A 22059-nucleotide genomic window follows, 5' to 3' on the forward strand; every position below is an offset into this window, starting at 1 on the left:
GAACACTGGAGTGGGTTGCCATTTCCCTTTCCAATGTGTGAAAGTGAAAAGTGAAAGTGAAGTCTCTCAGTCGTGTCCGACTAGTAGCGACCCCATGGACTGCAGCCCACCAGGCTCCTCTGTCCATGCGATTTTCTAGGCAAGAGTACTGGAGTGGCTTGCCATTGCCTTCTCCGCTATGTGAGTATATACATCTGTAAATGTACAAAGCGCCAGAGAGGGCTGATTGCCTCTTCTGTCTGTCTTTCCTGTTCTAAATTCCTAAAAGAGCAGAGACTTGTTTTTCAATGAAGCAGGTGACAAAAGTCACGGAAGCAGTAAAGCAGTAGATATACAGAGATGATCTGAAGAACATAAGGATGTTTGCATAAAACTAATTGCTTTTCTGTGGGATTGCTTTTGAAAAGCTGGTTTAAAAATGTTCCCAACTTACTGTGAAAGTGAAAATGAAGTCGCTCAGTCATGTCCGACTCTTTGCGACCCTATGGACTCTATAGTCCATGGAATTCTCCAGGCCAGAGTACTGGAGTGGGTAGCGTTTACCTTCTTCAGGCGATCTTCCCAACTCAGGGATCGAACCCAGGTCTCCTGCATTGCAGGTGGATTCTTTACTAGCTGAGCCACCAGGGAAGCCCTAGTACTGGATTATTTAGTCTACTTTCTATTTAAAAAATGATTTGGATTTAGAAATCAAAATAATGAAATATCCTCATGTACAGTCACTGAAATTTTCCTTTTTTCTTTAGTTCTCTAAAATCCCTCAGCGAGGTCCTTGAAGTAAATTCCATTTCAGAGTGTTCAAAAAGACAGTTCAGGAATTAACTGTTAATTTTACCGCTTTATGATTCCCCCAAACTCAGGATAAAATGTGGCATCAAGGGAGTGCTTCAGAGAGAAGCACAATGCAAATTATTCCACTTGTGTTTCTACTACTGTCTTGATTTATGAGTCTCAGGGAGAGCCACTTGCCATTGCCACACCTCACCAGGATCAGGAAAATTGGGTAGAGCTAAAAGAATTTGGGTCAAATTGCATTTGCAGCTTCTTCAACCATACACCATGCAACTTACCTAAGTTTAATAACTGCTTCAAAATCCCTTCACTTCCAACGTGCAGATGGAGCTCTGAAGCCTTAACAGTAACAGCGCACTGCTCTCCAGCGCCCTCTGTGGATGGGCCAGCATTCCCATCAGTCATGGCCCCAGACTCAGGAAATGTAACAGAAGTGAATGACCAGAAAATAACAAAATGACAAAGATATGCAACACACAAGTCATAACTCTGGATTAGCGTCAACAGATGTCAATCTGCTCCCCTAAGTTGCTATAATCTTCTAAAGGCTGCTTGCCCTCCCATCTCAGCACTTAGGTCATTGCAGACCTGGAGTCAGTTCTTGGCCCAGCACATACAGGTCTGAGAACCACACTTTGAGAAGCACTGAGTCATAACACCAAATAGTCTGTTGGCAAAAAGTTCTCATTCCTTTGACGAAGAGTCATGAGAAACAGCATTAACATTGTTCTTTGCATTCGCGTTGGGAGGGTGTGGAACTTCCCTCAAAAGACAGTCTGAGAAGGCTGCTCGTTCATCTGTGCTCTGCTGTGAAAATGGATTTTCCCACTGATTTTGGCCACAGAGTGGAATTCAGAGATTCTCAACCTTTAAGGGGCAAAGGAATCACATTCGGGAGGTTGTAAAAGATGTTCATTAGGGTCCCCACACCAGAGCCCAGAATTCAGAATTCAGTAGACGTCCTTATTATACAGAAACGCCTAATATTCATCTTTAACATCTTTAGATGCTCTTATGTGATCAGTATGGTTAGTCTCATTTCACAGATGAGAGAATGAGGACTCAGGGCTCTGCCAAGGATGAAATATTAGACCTAGAGCTCAGGTCTTTTAGAGCCTAAATTTAGTAATTTTTTCCTGTGTGTGAAGATGGGTCTTGAGCCTTAAAATTGCTACTAGGATGGGAAGATTTTTTAAATTTATTATCACTTTAAGTAATTTATTCCCCTAACAATGATGGGCCATGTTCAACATGAATGTTTGTCAGGGTGACTGAAGCTCTAGATATTCTTCTTCATAACTGTCCATTCACAGCCAGGATGTTAATTAGGAAATAGTTTATTATCTTAGAGCTAAGCCTTCTAAGGAATTAAAGATTATTTAGTTAATTAGCTTCTAATGTATACTAAGGCTCTAACAATTGATTAAAGATAGTACAACTAAGAAATGATACAAATGAACTTATTCACAAAACAGAAACAGACTCATAGACTTGGAAGAGAGACTATGGTTACCAAAGGGGAAAACAGGGGATAAATTAGGAGGTTGGCATTAACACACACACACTATTATATATAAAACAGACAGTCAACACGCGCTACTGTAAGGCACAGGGAACTCTACTCAGTATTCTGTAATAACCTATATGGGAAAAGTATCTGCAAAAGAATAGATACATGTATGTGTATATATATATATCTTCATACACACACACACACATACACATATGATGTGCTGTGCTTAGTCGCTCATTCATGTCCGACTCTGTGTGACCCCATGGACTATAGACCGCCAGGCTCCTCTGTCCATGGGGATTCTCCAGGCAAGAATACCAGAGTGGGTTGCCATGCCCTCCTCCAGGGGATCTTCCCACCCCAGGGATCAAACCCAGATCTTCCACATGGCAAGTGCATTCTTTACCATCTGAGCTACCAGGAAAGTTCAGTTCAGTTCAGTCGCTCAGTCGTATCCGACTCTCTGAGACCCCATGAATCACAGCACGCCAGGCCTCCCTGTCCATCACCAACTCCCAGAGTTCACTCAAACTCATGTCCACAGAGTCGGTGATGCCATTCAGCTATCTCATTCTCGGTCGTCCCCTTCTCCTCCTGCCCCCAACCTTTCCCAGCATCAGAGTCTTTTCCAGTGAGTCAACTCGTCGCATGAGGTGGCCAAAGTATTGCAGTTTCAGCTTTAGCATCAGTCCTTCCAGTGAACACCCAGGATCGATCTCCCTTAGAATGGACTGGCAAGTATATATATATAAATAATGGGGGCAAGTTATTGTACCCCAAGCCTTTGAGCTTCCTTACCAATGTCATTCAGGTAACACCTTTAAGACGTAAGGCCCTTATGAAATTGGACTTTTTTAAAAGTGGGTGTAAAATTGCATTCCTTAGTAGCCCTTATTGCTTAGTTTGTGATCAATAAATTTTTTTTCATAAAAGCAATAGATTGTGCTTTATCTTCTTCCTTGGTTTATAGCAGTTATAGGGAGCCTGCAGTGGCTCCAAATAGAGAACTTCTTTACAGCATGTGTGACCAGTGGTGGAGAGTCCCTCTCTCCCAGGGGTAGCCTTATTTACTGTCATGGGATACAGTTAAGTAAGAAGCTGGATTGCAAGTTGTCAGAAACACTGTGGAGTGCCAGTGTAGGTAGGTAGACCAGATGTCTCTAAGAATCCTTTCTTGCTTGTGTGGCCACAACAGAGTATCACAAACTGGGTGTTCTTCAACAACAGAAGTGTATTATCTCACAGTTCTGATGGTGAGAAGTCCAAAATCGAAGTGTGAGCAGGGTTGGGTCCATCTGAGGGCCGTGAGGGCAGGATGTGTTCCGGGTCTCTTCTTGGCTTATAGAGAGTGTTCTTGTGTCTGTATGGCATCTGCCCTCTCTGCTTGTCTCTGGATCCAAATGTCCTCTTTCTATAAGGATACCAGTCACAATAAATTAGGGTGCACCCTAATGACCTCATCTTCACAAATTATATCTTTAATGACCCTATTTCCAAGTACGATCGCATTTCTAAGGCACCATGGGTTATGAATGTTCAGTTCAGTTCAGTCGCTCAGTCGTGACCGACTCTTTGCGTCCCCATGAATCACAACACGCCAGGCCTCCCTGTCCATCACAAACTCCCAGAGTTCACTCAAACTCATGTCCATCGAGTCGGTGAATGTTGGGGGTACACAATTCAGCCCACAATGATCTGATTCAATGAGAAGCATCCATGTGAGAAAGAGGTCAGGAGTCTCAGTTTTCTCTTAGCTCTCCCACTTCCATGCCATGACATTGGAAATGTCTCCATCTAGGCTTCTCTATAAAATAAGTGACTTGCACCAGATGCAAATTAACATGCTTCTTTCCTTTTTAAAGTGTCTATGCGTGTGGAGCAGGAAATCACCCAGAGAGTTTCTGGATGCTGCAATAAACTAGGAGCTTAGACAGTCTCTTATCTGGATCCTGGTGGTGACCCAGGATCACAGTTAGTACGAAATACAGACTAAGCAAACAGGTCCAATATATACTTTTGCAAAAGTAAAGCTTCAAATCACTATGATTCGATGGGCTGAGAAAGGAAAATAAAGGTATAATGTGTATCATGCCTCAATCTTTAGTGAGAAAAACATGCTCACACCTCAAAATATCACTGGAAGGACAGAAGCCACTAGCCGTTACTGGGAAGAGAACGGAGGCCAGGGGAGGGCAGAGAGGGAACCTGTTCCTGTCTCATCACATTTGGAGAAACAGGGCAGTAGGTTTCTTGGTCAAAGAGTGCACAAGCATTGAAACGGAAAAATACCTGTGTTGTCTGCAATTGCTTAGCCTTTTATTTTCAAACCCAGATATTCTCTGTTTAAGTCATTTTGTGTTTGAGGGTCTTTATAAGTATTCTTGACTTTTACAGTTTTTCGTTCACAGGAAGAGGTATGGCTCAAGCGAATATTATATAGGTATTTCAACACGAAGACATACAATGAAAGATTTAATAACCATACATTTTTTAAGATGCCTTTGCTGTACAAATATGGCACATAATGCACAGAACTGGCTAGAAATCTGCTACATTTGTCTTTAAAAGGGCAAGGAACTTAGTAATCAATACTGTATTTACTATGGCATTTTTCATCTGCAAAATTTCCATACCTTCTACCAGTTGTGACTAAGAAAGGCAGGTTTATTTTTCTACCCATAATTTCACCTTGGCTCCCTACCCAATTTACCGAGAGCAGCAGTTGTAAAAACTTCTTAGGAATAGTTACTGATGTGTAAACTGAATTTAGTTGATATCTCTCTGGACCAAACAGAGGTGTGATGAACATTGTTTCCGTAACTCCCACACTGGCTGCGAGAGGAGGGGTGACTCCGTAGCTGCAGCAGGAAGCAGAGTGTGCAGGCATGGGGGTGAGCACAATGGTTTTTGAAAGGAAAGGAGACAGAGTGTGCCAGTCAATATGGCAGCCCTTCCATTTCAAATCTGGGGGAAATAAAGATCCTAAAGGATTTATATCCAAAGGTTAAAAAAAATAAAAACTTGAAATTTTCTATTTTGAGTTCTGTATTTTTGTCATTCACTTATAATATTATAAATGCATATTTAACCTGTAGAATAATCTCTATACATTAAAACACATCTGAAGCTGTCCTTTTAAAGTCTTAAAGTGCCTCACCAACATTTTATGGTGACAGCCCTTCTGGACTCACATGAAGTTGTTGATGAGAAATACAAAGGACCGATTTTGGATTATATTCTGTAGGCAGTCACTGGGAATTTTACACCACTGTCCTTTTCTGCAACTGGAGTAAACAAACACATGGCCCAACATAAGATTGCAAATGCATATTAAGGGGATGGTTTGATGCTATGCTTCCTATGTTTCCTAGTAATTGCTTAAATTATTAACTTCTGTTATGTTGAAATGATCTAATGTATGAAGCAGTGACCCCTAATATTTTTTAAAGTTTCATGTTTCTTATCATACAACTGTAATGACTTTTTTCCTCTATCAGTCATCTGTCGTGCATTTTCCTGCCTGTCTACCTGCCTGCCTGTCTATCTGTGCATCCATCCACCCTCCACTCATTCTCTCAAGACGTGTGTGCTGAGGGATGCAGAACACTAACTTACGGCTACCAAAGGGAAAGACGGCTGGGGCAGGGACAAACCAGGGGTTGCAGACTAACAAATACACACCCCCATGCGTAAAACACATAACCAACAAGGACCTCCCGCACAGCACAAGGAACCCAATCAGTCAGTACCCTGTGAGAAACCACAGTGGAAAAGAACGTGAAAAAGAGCATACATATACACGTATACACGTACACATATACACGTACACACGTACACGTGTACACATATACATATACACGTACACGTATACACGTACACACGTACACGTACACACGTACACGTATACACATATACACATATACATGTGTACACATATACATATACACGTACACACGTACACGTACACATGTACACATAAAACTGAGTCAATGCGCTGTTCACCTGAAGCTAACAGGACACTGGAAGCCAATCCTTCAGTTGAAAGCAGATGTGTATTGAGTCTCTGTGATATTCCAAGCTCTGTACCTTAATGAACAAGATGAATATGGAACTGACCTCAGAACCCAAATTCAACCTTAACCTGTACCATATAGCTTTTATAAAAAATTAATATATTTACTTTAATTGGAGGATACTTGCTTTACAATACTGTGACGGTTTTTGCCATACATCGACATGTCTCAGCCACAGGTATACATGTGTCCTGAACCCCCTCCCTCTCCCTCCCCACCCCATCCCTCTGGGTTGTCCCAGAGCACCAGCTTTGAGGGCCCTGCTTCACGCATTGAACTCACACTAGACATTGATTTGACATATGGTAGTGTAGTATTTGTTTCAATTCTATTCTCTCAATACCATGTAGCTTCCTTTGCTCCCCTCCAAGTGACCTCTCCTTCCCTTGACCTCAGGTAGCACTTTAATTACTGATTTAATTACTAAGTCCTTTATAGAACATTTTAACTACTCTTCCCCTTTCCCAACAAAATGCTTGCATAGAGCTTATTGCCTAATGGGGTGCCTTACACCCAGATGTTTTACCACTTGCTGATAGAAGGGTGTTTTAAAGGGTGATTTAAACAAATCAACTTGGTTGATGCCATAGTCACAAAGACGTTCCCCTCATCTCCTCTTCCTCCTCTTCTTACCTTTGCTTTTGTGTTTCTAGGTCCGCTTGGCTGTCAGACACACACCCAGCACTTCATCAATGCCCAGAGAGTGACTCGGCGAGGGAGAGACTTACTTCTCCCCTCCCCTCACTCTCCGATGTTCTTCCTGGCACTATCCTTTCCACAGACGCTTCTTTAAGAACTCACTTATTTTTGGCTGGGTCGCATGGCCTGTGGCATCTCCGTTCCCCAACCAGGGACTGAACCCTCACTGTGCGTCGGAAGCACAGGCTCTCCACCACGGGACCACCAGGGATATCCCACCACACAGGCTTTGATGGAGCTATTTTGCAGAGGCCGATTTTTCAATCCATAAAATTTTCCAGTGAGACTTGAACTTTTACAGAATGAAGAAATCGTTCAATGAGCAAATGAATGAAAAACTCACTCCCATATTTTTCTCGACAACAATTTTGAAATTGCGATGCACATAAAAGTTTAAAATTTCATAGAAAAGAGTTTTGCTTTTAACCAGTTGGGATGCAAGTGATGATTTTACAGACTTAGTCCATAATTAGTATTTCATTACTGACAACTAGAACCAATATCCTGAACAATGTCTCCTATAAGCAAGGCTCCAAGTAGTTCTGGGAGTTAAAATCCAACCATACAAGGGTCACGTGAGGTAGAACTGTGGCTACCAATACCTTCAGAGGTCCCCAAAGCCCCAGCAGACAAACACAAGGAAGTAAGTTCCAGAATAGCAGAGACTTGGCTCATAGTTCTGCTGTTGAATCCTAAGGGTTCAGCACATAGTAGGCCCTCAATAAATATTTGCTTAATGAATGAAGAAATACTCTGCAGGGGTGTTTAATAACTCGTGGGGCTTCCCTGATGGCTCAGTGGTAAAGAATCCAGCTGCCAGTGCAGGAGAGCTGGGTTAGATCCCTGGTCTGGGAAGGTCCCACACGCCATGCAGCAACCAAGTCTGAGTGTCACAGCTACAGCGCTGGGGCTCCAGAGCCCGGGGTCCCAAATTCTGAAGCCTGCATGCCCTCAAACCTCAGCTCTGCAATGAGAGAAGCCCCCAGCTAGGGAGCAGCCCCCGCTCCCCGTGACTCGGAAAAGCCCAGGCAGCAACGAAGGTCCAGCCCAGCCAACAAACAAGTGACGGGAAAGAGATACCTGCCTGGCACGTGTCGTCACTCTCCTGACATCCCCTCCCTCTGCCCACATAAATGCTCAGGCCCTATCCTTGAATTGCTAAGTCAGAATCGGCACTTGACTTAATCCCCCTGATTCTTCACAGGCCTCCCCAAACATGGGAAGCGTTCCTATAAAACACATCAAGTTCACTTTTCTGCCCTCAACGGATACAACTTCCAAACCCAAAGTAACAGCATATTCAAGTGTACAGGGCTAGTTGTTTGTAAGGTTACTACAAGTTTTTGAGAAATGCTGTCAGAGACTAGGATTTGATCTCTTTCTCTCTCGGCCTCTCTCTTTTCCCCTTCCTTCCTTCCCGCTTGTTCCCTGTCTGGCAATGAAACCATGTGACACAGAGGAAGGGCACAGAGTCAAACTTTCTGTGCTAATTTCTGTTTTTAATGTTCAAAGACATGATAGCTAGAGCACCCTGCAAAGCAAAAGCATCAACTCCTGCATTTGCACACCCTTCTGCCTGCCTGCCCTCTGCGTGACCTCCTTACCTTGCCCTGTGCATCTTCTGGAAGAGACAAGGCTCAGTATTTGCTGAGTATCTGGCATATGCAGGTCAAGTTTACCCATTTAATCTTTATGCCAACAAGAAACCCAGTCAGGAGCCAGGTTCACTGTCAGCCCTCATCAACACATCCTCCAAGCACTGCACTTTTTTAATGACACTCTGAATGCTCATTATTGCCATGACAACTGAGCATAATATGAAGAAAGGATGCTAGAGGAACAAGAATCAGAAAGGCAGCTCTGAAACCCTTGGAGAAAGTTGTCTGGGAACATAGTCATTTTGTACAGGTTAGGTCCAATCGAAACGATACCCCAAGGTCTTACTTACTCAAGCCCATTCCTGGCTTCCACCTCCAGCATTTTAAAAACCCAGCTACCTCTCTGATGACAAACCTAAGTGATATTGAGTCACTGTTCTTTTATGGAACAGGACACTGGGGCTCCAGGGCACTTAGCCTCTTTTTCGCAGTTGCTGAAACGTTCGCGTCTCTGAGTCCTCGGAGCCCTTTCCCTTCTGCCATCACGTCACATCTTCCATTGGCAGCCCACACTGCCCCGCCTTCTGTGTGGTCCCCCAACATCCTAAGGACAGGAAGCCCGAGGTTTATGTTCCCACAGAGCTCTGCCGTGAAGTTCAGCCTAAGAGTCACTGAAGATTTGGCATACACGTCTTTGAGATACCACATTAACGATGCTGCCTTACCATCATGTCCTACTGGGTGGTACAAGATATTTATTTGTCAAATTATGGATGACAATATCGATCACTTGAGCAAGATCAGTGTAGACTGCCTGGTATCTTCACTATAAAATTGTTTTTTTCTTGTGGAAATATTTGAAGACTATGCAGATACAATGTTCCCTGTTGCAGCTTCATCTACTATGCTTATTGATGTCTCTTGCTGAATAAGTTTAATGTTTGCAGAATAGTAATTTTTTATTTTCATTTTCCTATGTTTATTCATTGTATGCTATTGTAAGTAAAAACTTTACCTTCTCTCTTATTATATATGTGTGGAATAAAAGATTCATAGTTCATTCAATGGGTTATAATCTCTTTTTATTTTTAAAAAATCCAAAAGCCTGGGATTTGGAAGAAAGTAACTGGGATTACCGGGCATCCTGTATTTCTGCAACTTCCTGACTCCATGAAAGCAAGCTGAAAAACCAAGAGCCAGCAGCAGCCTGCTCTGACCTTTGTTTGCCCAGCACCTCCAAATGTTTTGTAAGCATCTAAATCCTTCTATTAATTCCCTTCCTGTTTGCACGCCGAGAATAGTTTCTATTTTTCTCACCAAACCTTCCCTAAGACAACCTTTCACTCCTGCCCTTGAGTGCCCATTCTGTACTACACATCATTCTCTATAAAAGCACCTGCATTTACAAATATTTCTTTATTTGTCCAGCTTCTCCTTTATAAATTACTTCAGAGGTCACCTCTGTTGTGGCAGAGGTCACAACGTAAGTTTTGCTATCCCTATTCCTAGCATGTAATAGACACCTGATAACTAGCCGTTGACTGAATGGACCACATCCATACTGCATAGTATGTAGTAAACACTTCTTTACTACCAATAAGTAGCATTAACCTATTTCCAGGATTGGCTCCTCTCAAGAAATGCATGTGCAGAAAGGATCGCTGAGATAAGAGTGGCCCTAAGCACTGAGACTCCATTGTCTAAAGAGACGGAGGGACGGGGTGGGGTACGAGGAAAAGTCAAGGAAACTTCTCTTGTCTGAAAGCTCCTGGTTGCAACAACCCCAGGTCAAGGAAGCGGCTTCTGTTGCTACTCCTCAGAAGTTGGCCGTAAGGAGACTACGGGATCCCAGCGGCTTTGTTGAATGTCCTTTCATGTATCCACAGCTCAGCTCCCATCCTACACCCACCATTTCTTTCTCTCCTAACTGCACTTCTTTTTCCCCAGAAGTTTCATGATTCTTCCTGACTCATATCTGAACTCAATGGTTTAAACCTATTTAAGGATAATAATCAGATATATCCAATTATGTATTTTTTTACCTGCATAGCCTTACACTTTTTTTTTTTTCCTTTGCCATCCTGCCAGACCATACCCCAAGCAGACAGACGATTCTATACTCACATCCTCAGAGAAGAAACACAACAAGAAGACAGTCTCTGACCATCATGGACTTTGTCAAAAGGTCAGAGGAAAGAAGGCCATGAGGCAGCAGAGAGGCAGCAGCCCTGGGGCACTGCTGGGTAAGAGGGGCCACTGAAGCCTCATACGTTTGTGTGTCCACAGTTGAGAACTGGGGCCCCAAAAGCCATGCTCATCAGGGGCTCATCATCCCATGATTGTCTACGTAGATCCATAACTTGAACAGAGGAACTCTCCCGCCAAAAGCTGGGTAGATAATCTGTTAGATTCCAGAATCTTAGCATATTCTGAAACAGTTAAATGTCATCTCCCTACAGACTCATGGAACAAGCTTTTGAACCAGAAATAAAATCAACTTACAGCAATAAAAATGTTATAGTTAATACACCCTGAATTTGTGGATTGAGATTTTCACACCAGCAACAAAATCAAGATCTCAGAGTGTTACTCAAAGAGATGCTCTGTCCATCTGGGGATTTTAGGATATGGGGCTGTAATTCTCAGCCCAGAACTACAGGATACGGGGCTTTGCAACTTTCCACTCAGCTGGAAACACAGACCGACTTAATCTTGGACTGATTGTGACCTAGTCAGCACTAGAAAGAAGTAACCAATAGTTGTAGCAGCACGGGGTCTCTTGTTTTAACTGGGAAAAACACCAACACAAGTCCAAATCAATCACATAAGAAAAGGAATCAAGTAAAACTTTGGCAGTCCGTTAGCTGATGAACTTCCACATTCAAAATAAGAAGGCTACTTATGAGCATAACACCTGTCACTCAAACAGTGCTTATTGTAGGCTGAGCCCCGTTCTAAATGATTTAACCCACATAATCATGACCACATGCCTAGGAAGTAGGTTAATTATTAGTCCCAGTTCACAAACAGGGACATTGAGATACATAGGGATTATGTGACTTAGGCAAGGCCATGGCGATGGTGAGGAGCAGTTCTGACTTGAACCCAGGCAGTCTAACTCAGAAGCCAACTGGACCACCACACAAGGCTGTCTTTGTCCACAAAAGCTCAAATATTTTGAATCTTATAAACCCAAAGGAAGAGATCATCAGGTCCACTCCCTTTATTTTAAAGATGAGGAAACAGCAACAAAGAGGATAAAGAGATTTGCTCAGGGTCTGATGCTCAATGTATCACTCTCATCTTTGTTTAGTGACAAAGAACACTCACTGTCAATCAAATTAGTCATTTCGCTTTTAATGGTTCCCAAAGGGCAAATCAAAAGTTTAAAACTCAGTCTTTCACAACCTTGCAGGAACTGTACGTCGGCTTCTCCAAAGCTGTGAGTGACAGGAGGTCAAGTGGTCTCAGAGGCCTGGTAAAGCACCTGATGGATCATCTCTGGGGTCTGGGAAGCAAGATGGTGCCAAGAAGCCACTTAACAGTGGAGCAGGCAGGCTGTCCAGAGAGATGGCGCCCACGACTTTAGTGTGGTCGTTCAACAACCAACAAATCTGCTTCTGAGCCAGGTCTTCCTCTACTTTTATTGAAATACCTAGAATTAGAAACCTTTACTTTGGAAATATGATCTTTATGCTGCTCTATTTATGTTTCATCCATTTCAAAGTAAGACTCCTATGGAAAATCCTTCATGTTCCCCAAAGCAAAGCAACCACTGTGACTCTCCAGTGTCCTTCAGTAAAGGCGAGCACAGAACTGCACCATCTCCTTGGCAGGTCCAGAGTCCCTGCGATGAAACATAATTAAAGTAGAAGAGACCCACTTCTGTCTCCTCAAGGAGAATGACCTAATTGTGGACAGACTGCTTTTTTCTTTTTAATTCATCATGGAGGTAAGATGTTGCAACAAGAAGTCTGTATTATTTAGCTCACTGGGCCTTCAGAGACCTTACATCTTAATCCCCTTGGCCTTGGTTGTGTTGACAAGTTCTGTCATTGATAAACTCAGACCTGCATTATAACAACTGTTGAAAGCTGAATCGGATATTAGGAAACAATGTCACTTACTGGCTTCTAACCTTTTCAACCCTTATTTCTATTTTCATCCTAAGAATATTCTCAGTGCTTGTACAAAAAAAAAAGAATGATGATGCATATGAGGAATCTGTCAACTTTTAAAGACAAGAACAGGAGTGAAAACAGAGGCAAGTAAGTACTGTACTGGTGCTGAGAAAGCTGTTGACAAAGCTCCCAAAACAAGGTCATTTAAGAAAGACTCAAGTTGAGGAGCCGTGTCTGAGAAGAAAGAAAAGAAAGAAAATTGTTTCTACCAGAACCCTGACTGCTTTTAAATTAAGAAGGAGAGTGTGCTTTATGCATATATTGTATCTCTAGTGTGATGATCAGGGTCCTCTTTATTAAATTAGAGAAGAAATAACAGATTTGAAAATTAAAGTAGAAGGCCCAGAGAGAAGTAACACATGTTTAAGTTTTTAGACATCGACACATATCTGAATGCTCTCTAACACATTCATTACCTTTCAGTTAAATTGAACTTGGCATGGAAAAGAAACTAATAAAATGGCTAATGCTGCCCAGAAAGACAGTAAAAGGGAGGCACAGATTCATGATCCACCCCATCAGATGCAATCTCTGTTCCTCTTTCTTGAAGGAGGCTGGCTCTGGAGACCTCACACAACCAGGCAGACAACTAACCTTGCTGTCCTTTTGGCCAAGCTACGCAGTAAAGCGCAGAGTAGAAGGAAGGCCATGGCCAGCTCACCCCCGGCCCTGAACGCTTTCCAGGGCCAACCACCCTGGCCCAGGCAGACGGCGCAGGACTTACCGCATTAAAATTGGGGAAGAGGTTGACTGCGGCCGCCGTGTCGAGAGGAAATGGAAGAAACGGTTTAATGTCCAGCGACGGTTGCAAAGTCGGGGCTGGCGGCCGGACCAGGGCTGGGAGAGCGGGGCTCTGGCACGTGCCACCTGCACAGAGGAGAAGAGAGGGCACGGTCAGGGACCCGGAGCATGGGGAACTCAGCACACAGTCACCCAGGCCTCTTCTGAGACCAAACTGCCAGCTTTCCGGGTCACTGGAGAAAACAAGACATGGCGCGAACTGACCCCGAAGCCGGCCACCAGCGATGGGCCGGTGAGCAGAGGGAGCACCGCTGCTGCCCCCTGCCCCTCTTGCTCAGACTATCTGCTGTGTACGTCATGGCTAGCAGTTCAAGCATTCCATAGTCCACAGTCCATTCTTCTTTTTCCGCCTTGAGCTCTGGATTGAGTCACCAGCAAACCTGTAACTAAGATCCCTTGATTCAAAGGGAAAACCCTTCTGACACTCCCCTGACCCTCTTTGAAAACGAACTTTGGCTGAAAATATGCATCCAGTCTGAGTGGTTCTTTTACAGCACTGCTCTTTTCCACCACATCCCAGACTCTGGCAGCAAGATGACATGACGCTGGCACGGGAAAGAGACTTAGCTACAAACACGGCGGCCATACCTGACGGCCCTGGCGACTGGAGGATTAAAACCAGCAAACCCAGCTACAAATCATGGGATCCCTGAGCTACTCAGCTCCCCTGCAGCTTTAAAGATTCACGACTGCCTGCCCCCTGCCTTCCCAGTCACGAGTAGGTGGAATACAGAAGGCCCCTAACGAGAAGGCAATGGAATATTATGGCAGTACAGACACGTCCTTTGCACACCAGTGGGCAAAGGCTGTTCGTGGGAGACCCACAGCTTTGCCCCTGTTCTAGGGTTTCACTGCGTTGGGAAGCTGAACAGAGCCCACCTCCCTGTTCTGTCTCTCATACTCTGGTAACACTCCGAAACATCAATTTGTCGTTAATTAAAGGCTGTTTGAATCCTAGGAAACTGTTAAAATATGCCAGCATTCTTCTAATCTGAGAGGCAAGCAACAGACTGTAAAAAGCTACTGGTGAGAATCCAAAGAAGCATTAGGAAAACAAAACGCACTGGGATTTTTCCTTTTTCTCACGGAAAAGAACTCTAGGAGACAGAAAGAGAAGAGAGGCTCCTGTTTGTCCCACTTCCTTGCCTGCCATCTTGCTTTTAAAACAACCTGGAATGAGGTCCCATCCGAATTATCCTTACAGATCTCACCAGGTCAGCTGCACACAGACTTCCCTCTTGCACCCCTTAAGTCACCTGAACAAAGGTGAAATTTAAAAAATGATTCCCCCATGCCAGACCCAACCCTAGTGGACCAGAGGATCTACTGCCAAGGTGGGTGACTCAACATCCACAGCAGAAGCCATCAGCACAGGATTTAACTAACCATACCAAAAAACCATCAGGTCTCCTGGCTTCAGGTATAAAATCAACTGGAGCCAAATTAACAAAACCAGTATTTGTCCCACTTTTTCTTACTTCCCTCTTGAAACGTTCTTCAACAACAAGGCCAACAACATCCAGTTTGAAAACAAACCAATTAAAGTGAAAAATAGTAAGGAGTGAGGAAATAGAGGGCTGATGTTAAAACAGAGGGAGATAAAAGCAAAATATAACAAGTTACAGTCACCAGAGCACACTATAAACTTACTTTATTGTCCACCTGGTGGTATAGAGAGGGCATTCGTAAAACTTTGGTGATAGGCCTGTCATGAGTTTAGTATTGCTACCAATTTCTCTTTTGATGAAAAGTTAAAGAACCAAAATAAAATTTTGGTTGGTGCCTCTTTAGAAAACTCAGAAGTAAAATAAGTTTGGGTTGAAATCTGAGGTGCAGTTTAACATGTCCATAAATAATAGTGAACTTTAAACACATCATTTTAAATTATTATTATCTGTGTCAGAGTCATGCTTTGCAAAAGCATTCATTCATTACCTTGTTTGACCCTAAAATCTCAGAAATCAGGTAACGGATAGCATAATATCACGGAGAGAAAAAATAAATTGATCAACTCTTTAACTGTTTATGCTGCTTCCACAGAAACATTTCATTCTTCTAATTATAAGAATGCAATTTAGCAGGAACATATTCTGGAATTATTTCCTTTATGAGTTCCCCTTTGGTTCAGGAGAGCTATAGATGTTCTGGAAAAGCTCAGGTTTCTCTTTTTATCCACCACACTGAGAGGAACAAAGAATAAATATACACTGATTCTACCACTAGGGAAAATTAATTCCTCTAGATATATACCTCTCTTCCTCTGAGATACGGGTTTCATTTGCATTTTATTATACATACAGTTCAGGGCCCTCTCTTAAGGTTGCAACTGGGGCTTCCTACATAGGGGATAAGAAGACACCGAGGAAGAGTCGTGGCTTTGGATGGGAGCTGTCGATACAATCTGAGTTCAGCCCTTTCTACCTAGTTGAAGAGAGAAAAGTGAAAGATCATTGGAAAACAGAGAACATGGTGTGACCATACATTCTTCGGCCACTTGCCATGCAAACCCAGGTAGGATGGACAACAGAGGGCGAGATGGTTGGATGGCATCACCAACTCAATGGACATGGGTTTGGGTGAACTCCGGGAGTTGGTGATGGACAGGGAGGCCTGGCGTGCTGCGGTTCATGGGGTCGCAAAGAGTCAGACACAACTGAGCAACTGAACTGACTGACTGAACTGACTATAGTGTTAATATTGAGGCCCCAAATTAAGACTGTCCCTTAAAGATTATCTATGACTAACATTTCTGCTTTTACAATTAGGATACATTCTGAAAATATTTTGCTTGTTCCAATCTGTGTATGCTCAGCAGTAAGGATACTATTGGAAAACAGTACGAAGTTAAAACCGGCAAACATAACATGTTTCCTGTAAAGCAGGCTAAAATGTGCTCCTTGAGAAAACAGCTATTTCATTCTTGCATTTTTTAAAAGAATTTATTGCATTTAGGGCATGAATGCATGTTTACCATTATTTTCTTTATTATAAAATCGTCTTGACGATAGTAAACATCAAGATATATATGAACGTGTAGACAGGACTGCAGGTAACGAAGAGTCATGTCGTTACCATTTACCACAGTGCTGCTTTTTTCGTCAGAAAGTCACTTCTGGAAATACTGATGCTCTCACTTTGGGGAAAGCATTTTGAAGCCTCCATGGGTTGGGAACAGAAAAAATACGAATGCACGCCCTTTGTATGGAAAACTGTATGGCACTGCTTCTAGTACCACGTATTTCACACACTATGCAACTTTAACTTACATAGCTTTTAAAAATTAAGCCTTAACAGAATATTCAGATTTCAGAGCAGCTAATATCTCTCTATTCCAAATTTCTTTACATCCCATTATATTCAATAAACTAAAAAACAATTCATGAAATAGAGATCAGTTATTAGACCTATACTGAGTAAGGTATTGAATAATGAAGGTAAATATGACAAATATATGAAGCAAGTGATCTAAGCTCATAGAACTCCTCTCTGTCCCTTCCTGAGGTTTGGTTCTGCTAGCTTAGATTCATATTTAGAATTCGGAACTGAATTATAGAGCAAACAGATACTATGTAGCATACTTTGGTCTATTCACAAGACAGCTGGCTCTGTATTCACAAAAGTGCAAATCTGTGCATTTAAAAAATACTGGAATAAGCTGTCTGTTTATAGGATATTTGTTAATAGAGATTATCTGAGAAAACAAGACATTATACACTTCAAAAATCTGCATTTTCTGAAAACCTAATTAAAATGCCAATTTGGAAATATTTGTTTTAATAAATTATACAGACAAATAGGAATTCTAAACCACTGGTTGTCAGCTGAAGCATCATATTAGAGAAAATGTAGGTAAAGTGCCTAGCAGAGAGCCTGATCACGTGGTGCTAAGTGAGGCGGGTTTTTTTTAATGAACCCAATAAATTCCAAAGAAATGTTCAGGTTGGTGCAGACGCATATCTGGGCCCCCTGGAAGAGGTCAATCAAGACATTCTAAAGGCACCTGCCTATTCTCCACTTGGCTGATTCTGGCCCCTGCAGAAGGAGCGACTTCACAGTAAGAGGTTACCTTGTAAATCAACATTTTGAAATATTCCTTGAGAGTAAAATAGTGTTCTTTCCATAAAATAACACTTGTAACCTTGAACTTCTGCACTCGGTCCATTCATGGTTCATAAACCAGTCAGACATCCTGTCTCACAGCTTAACCTACTCCTTAATCACTCATTTCCCCAAATGGCAAAACCGAAGTTAAAAATGATCAGGGGTTGCTGCTGCCGAATATTCTTGGCTGTGTATGCTGTAGAACTGTGAATCATTGAAAAACAATATAATATATAATGTATATTGTTAAAATACATTATTATCACACACACACATATATATATAGTATCTGTGTTTATAAAAAGCAGAAGAAATCCCTGTTTTCTTGATGGGAGAATTAATTTCTAGCATATCTTTCTTTCACTATAAATTTAATTATATATGTGTATATATATATATATATATGTATATGTATACATACGCTTGTGTGCTGTGCTAAGTTGCTCCAGTCATGTCCAATCCTTTGTGACCCCATGGGCTCTAGCCCCCAGACTCCTCTGTCCATGGGATTCTCCAGGCAAGAACACTGGAGCGGGTTGCCATGCCCTCCGCCAGGGGACCTTCCCCACCCAGGGACTGGACCTGCATCTCCTGCCTTGCAGGTGGATTCTTTACCCACGGAGCTACCCGGGAAGCCCATATATAAACTTATCTATACTGAAATATACACATATGTTCTAATAATGTCAACAGTCAGCCAGAGTTAAACTGCTAAACTGCTCCGAATATTTAGACCTAGTAGGAAAACACTGAGAACATTTCATACATCAAGTCATAAGTAGTTACTCGACTAACCCGACAGAAGTGGAACATTACTGACATCCAATCCCAACTACTTCAGTTTGATTTGCCATGTGTGCTGAGGGAGGGAGGGGAAAGACAGGGTTTCTGGGCTCTACGTGATCAAGGACATAAGGAATTAGATCTGATACTATGAACAGGAAGTAGAAAAGAAATGATTAATTCGGGGCATAAAAGTAAAACTTGATTTGACACAAAACAATGGCCATCAAATGTTGTTGCTGGTGAAATAGACCAGCCAGGATGGAAGGGAGTGAATGCTGAGAAAAAAGCTAAATTTTACAAATCTGTTAAGCAGTTGGTATGTACTAGGCCCTGCTATGGACCTCCCTGGTGGCTCAGATGGTAAAGAATTCGCCTGCAATGCAGGAGACCTGGGTTTGATCTCTGGATTGGGAAGATTCCCTGGAGAAGGGAACGGCTAGCCACTCTAGTATATACCCTTAATTCCTTTAAAATACACAATAATTCTGCCGAGAATCTATGATAATGCCAAATTTACAAACTCAAAAGTCAACGCTATCACCTAAAATACATCGCATCTAAAAATCACACCGGTAATAAATGGCATTCATCATTACGCTGAGTGATCTTAACAAGTTTCAATGCACTGATACAAACAGCCTTTAAATTAAAACAATAAACGCAAACAAAATGACAACAAAAAAGAACACTGTGAGGTCAGTTTTGTCCTACAAGGCAAGCCAGCTCCCTTGCAGCCAGAATGGAATGCACTAAATCAGAAGTCTGGTGAGAAAATTTTGTTACTGCTCAAAAAAAAAAAAAAGGAGTAGACTCATTCCTTGTATAGAAGATGATAAGGAATGTTCAGTATTTATTATCAATATTTGTCTACATGGGAAAACGCTGATCCTGCCCTATCTTTGAGAAAGTCTCCAGAAACACATGGGCTTCATATCAAATGTTTCAAAAGCCCTCCAGTTTAACATCTACTTGCCAAATCAGAAAAACAAATACGTGTTTGTCACATTCCCTTGTGTGGCTGCCTCCCAAATACTCAACGCTGTTGGCTGGGGATTACAATGGGCATTCTGCTGTTGAGGTTATCCTTTACTCCTTAGCTAGAAAAACTGTGTTTACCATATTCCCTTCAACGTCAGTGATCCAAACTCCCATTCAGTTCTCATCTTTGTTTAAACGTTCCGAACAGAAAGATACAACTAGAAATGGATTTGGAGATAAAACTGAACTTAGTGTGACTCGGTCACAATTTTTCTTTCATCGCTTTCATTTTCCCTCTGTTCTGAATTGTTGGTTCGCCTACTAATTGATCCAGCACCTTCTACCTGAGGATGAAGCTCCTTGTGGGCGTAAAGTGCGTTGCCCTTGGCAGGTCAGTTTGGATATTAAAGCAGGATCCGGCCCACAGGGGCAGCGGGCAGCACTGAGCTGTTCCTGCTGTGGACCGCTGCCCCAGCCATTCTTCCCGTGACCACAGAGGGGAAGGAGGTAAGAAGGGGACCGAGTTATGGCAGCTCTAACGCTAACCTGGAAACCGTGATGCAGAAATATTTGCCCAGGTTAACTGTCTGACTCACACTTTACCCATAAAAGAAAGCCCATGTGAGGGATCCGTTTTCCCTTGTTTAAATTATTTATTTATTCATTTTAAGTCATGGGATTTAAATATTCCAGGACATCCAGTGGACTAGAACTCAGTCGTAAAAAGGATGGAATAATCCTTTTCATTTGCAGTTACATGGATGGACCTAGAGATTATCATACTAAGCAAAGTAAGTCAGAGAAAGAAAAATGCCATATGATATCACTTCTATGTGGAGTCTAAAATATGACACAAATAAACCTATGTGCAAAAAGAAACCATCTCACAGACCCAGAGAACAGGCTCGTGGTCGACAGGGGAAGAGCAGAGAGAGAGCATGGAGCAGGACCGGGGACCCAAACCAACAGAGAAAGGGCGAGCTCTCATACAGCACAGGGAATCGTGTTCATTGTAAATCGTAAAGGAAAAGAATATGATTAAATAAACGTCCCAGTAAATTCTGTCAAAGCTCATTCTGGAAAGAAGCTAAGAAAAAAGGACTAAATAATGCTTTCTCTGTCATCATCATTGAAATCTGGCACCAAAATCAAAATACTGCTATCATCCAGTTGCCACATCTTCACTAGAAGCAAAGAAGACTCTCTCACTTGTTTTCCCCACTCTCATGACAATTCCCAGTGCCTGCAAAACACTCTGATGATTCTAAGAGTACCAGAGTAAGGATTTTTAGACATTCAATCTTAATATTCCTCTGCACTTCAGCCCCGCTGTTAGACAGTGCACGAGTCAAGACAAGGGACTGCTCTCAGGTGATCAAACATTTTTGCCTGGAAACTGCCTCTCACGGCTGCAACAGTGAATGTAAAAATGTAAAATTTTTCCTCAAGAAGAACTCACAAGATTTAATTTCACAAAATCATTTGTAACTAATCAAAAAGGTGATCTAATGCTGAGATGTCCTGTATGGTCATCTTTAGCTGTGTGTGGTTAAGTGTGAACTAAATAAAATTAAATGTTCAGTTTCTCAATCACATTTCAAGTGCTTGACAGCCACATGTGACAGAGGTTACCTCAATGAATAGAATACTGCAATTAAAAACAAGGATGGATTGGGGAGGGATGTGGGAGGGTGTACAGGATGGAGGGCAAAAATGCATGCCTATGGCCGATTCATATTGATGTAGAGCAAAGACTAACACCATATTGTAAAGTGATTATCCTCCAATTAAAATAAATTAATTAAAAGAAGAAAAACATTTCCACCACTGCAGAGGGTTCCATCAGACTTTGTAGCTTCAATGCAAAACCAACGGCCCCCAGTAAGGAGTCATTTACAGACAAGGTGCCTGATACAGTCTGCTCCAGAAAGCACTGCTGACAGGGGAGAACTCTTTGCTTTCCCCTGGGTCCGTCTCCTTTGGGGGATGGCTAGGAGAGCTTTCCCAGAGGCAGACATGGCCACTGTTAGAAGGCAGACCCTGCTAGGACTGGCTCAGCAAGAATTAGTCCTCCATTCCTGGGGAAGACAATGGCCAGTCTAGGAATCTTTGTGGTCAATGATGATTATCCTCAAAGGAGAACTTAATGTAAAAAAATTAATGCTGAAATCAGTATTAATGAGTAAGAAGTGCCTTGGATAAAAATGACACCACTTCTGCAAACCAAAAGATGCAAAAAGGGCCAGTCCCGGGGCAAATGGTATTTTTTAAATTCTGTTCATTCTTGAGAGTGCTACCAGGAAGCTGTATTTCACCAAAGTGGGTCACAATCTAGTCTCACTAATAGCCAAATGTTCCAAGCTCGCTAATGTAGGCAGTTAGACCTCCCTAGACACCTCTGAGTCACCCTGAGGAGCAATTCTGCTCATCACAACCCGGCTTTATTCATCTGACCCTTTAGAGAGAAAAGGATGCTGTCGTCTGCTGACACGGTCTTGTTTTCGCATGATCTGGGCCTTGCAGTTGGGCCTTGCCCA

The 22059-nt window shown here is 42.4% G+C and overlaps 1 protein-coding gene across 2 annotated transcripts in view; it reads right to left on the reverse strand.

Annotated features, from left to right (window-relative positions):
• The window catches only part of ZNF385D (zinc finger protein 385D), a 350361-nt gene that overhangs the window by 249269 nt on the left and 79033 nt on the right, over window positions 1-22059 (reverse strand). For both annotated transcript variants that reach the window (XM_055416769.2, XM_088832539.1), the window contains exon 2: window positions 13581-13723. In XM_055416769.2, coding sequence (XP_055272744.2) covers window positions 13581-13723 — 143 coding nt within the window. The remainder of the gene's footprint in view (window positions 1-13580; window positions 13724-22059) is intronic.

The sequence above is a fragment of the Moschus berezovskii genome, chromosome 26, assembly GCF_049115385.1.
Source record: "Moschus berezovskii isolate FMDL1 chromosome 26, NW_MosBer_1.0, whole genome shotgun sequence".
In the NCBI taxonomy this organism is placed as follows: Eukaryota; Metazoa; Chordata; class Mammalia; order Artiodactyla; family Moschidae; genus Moschus; species Moschus berezovskii.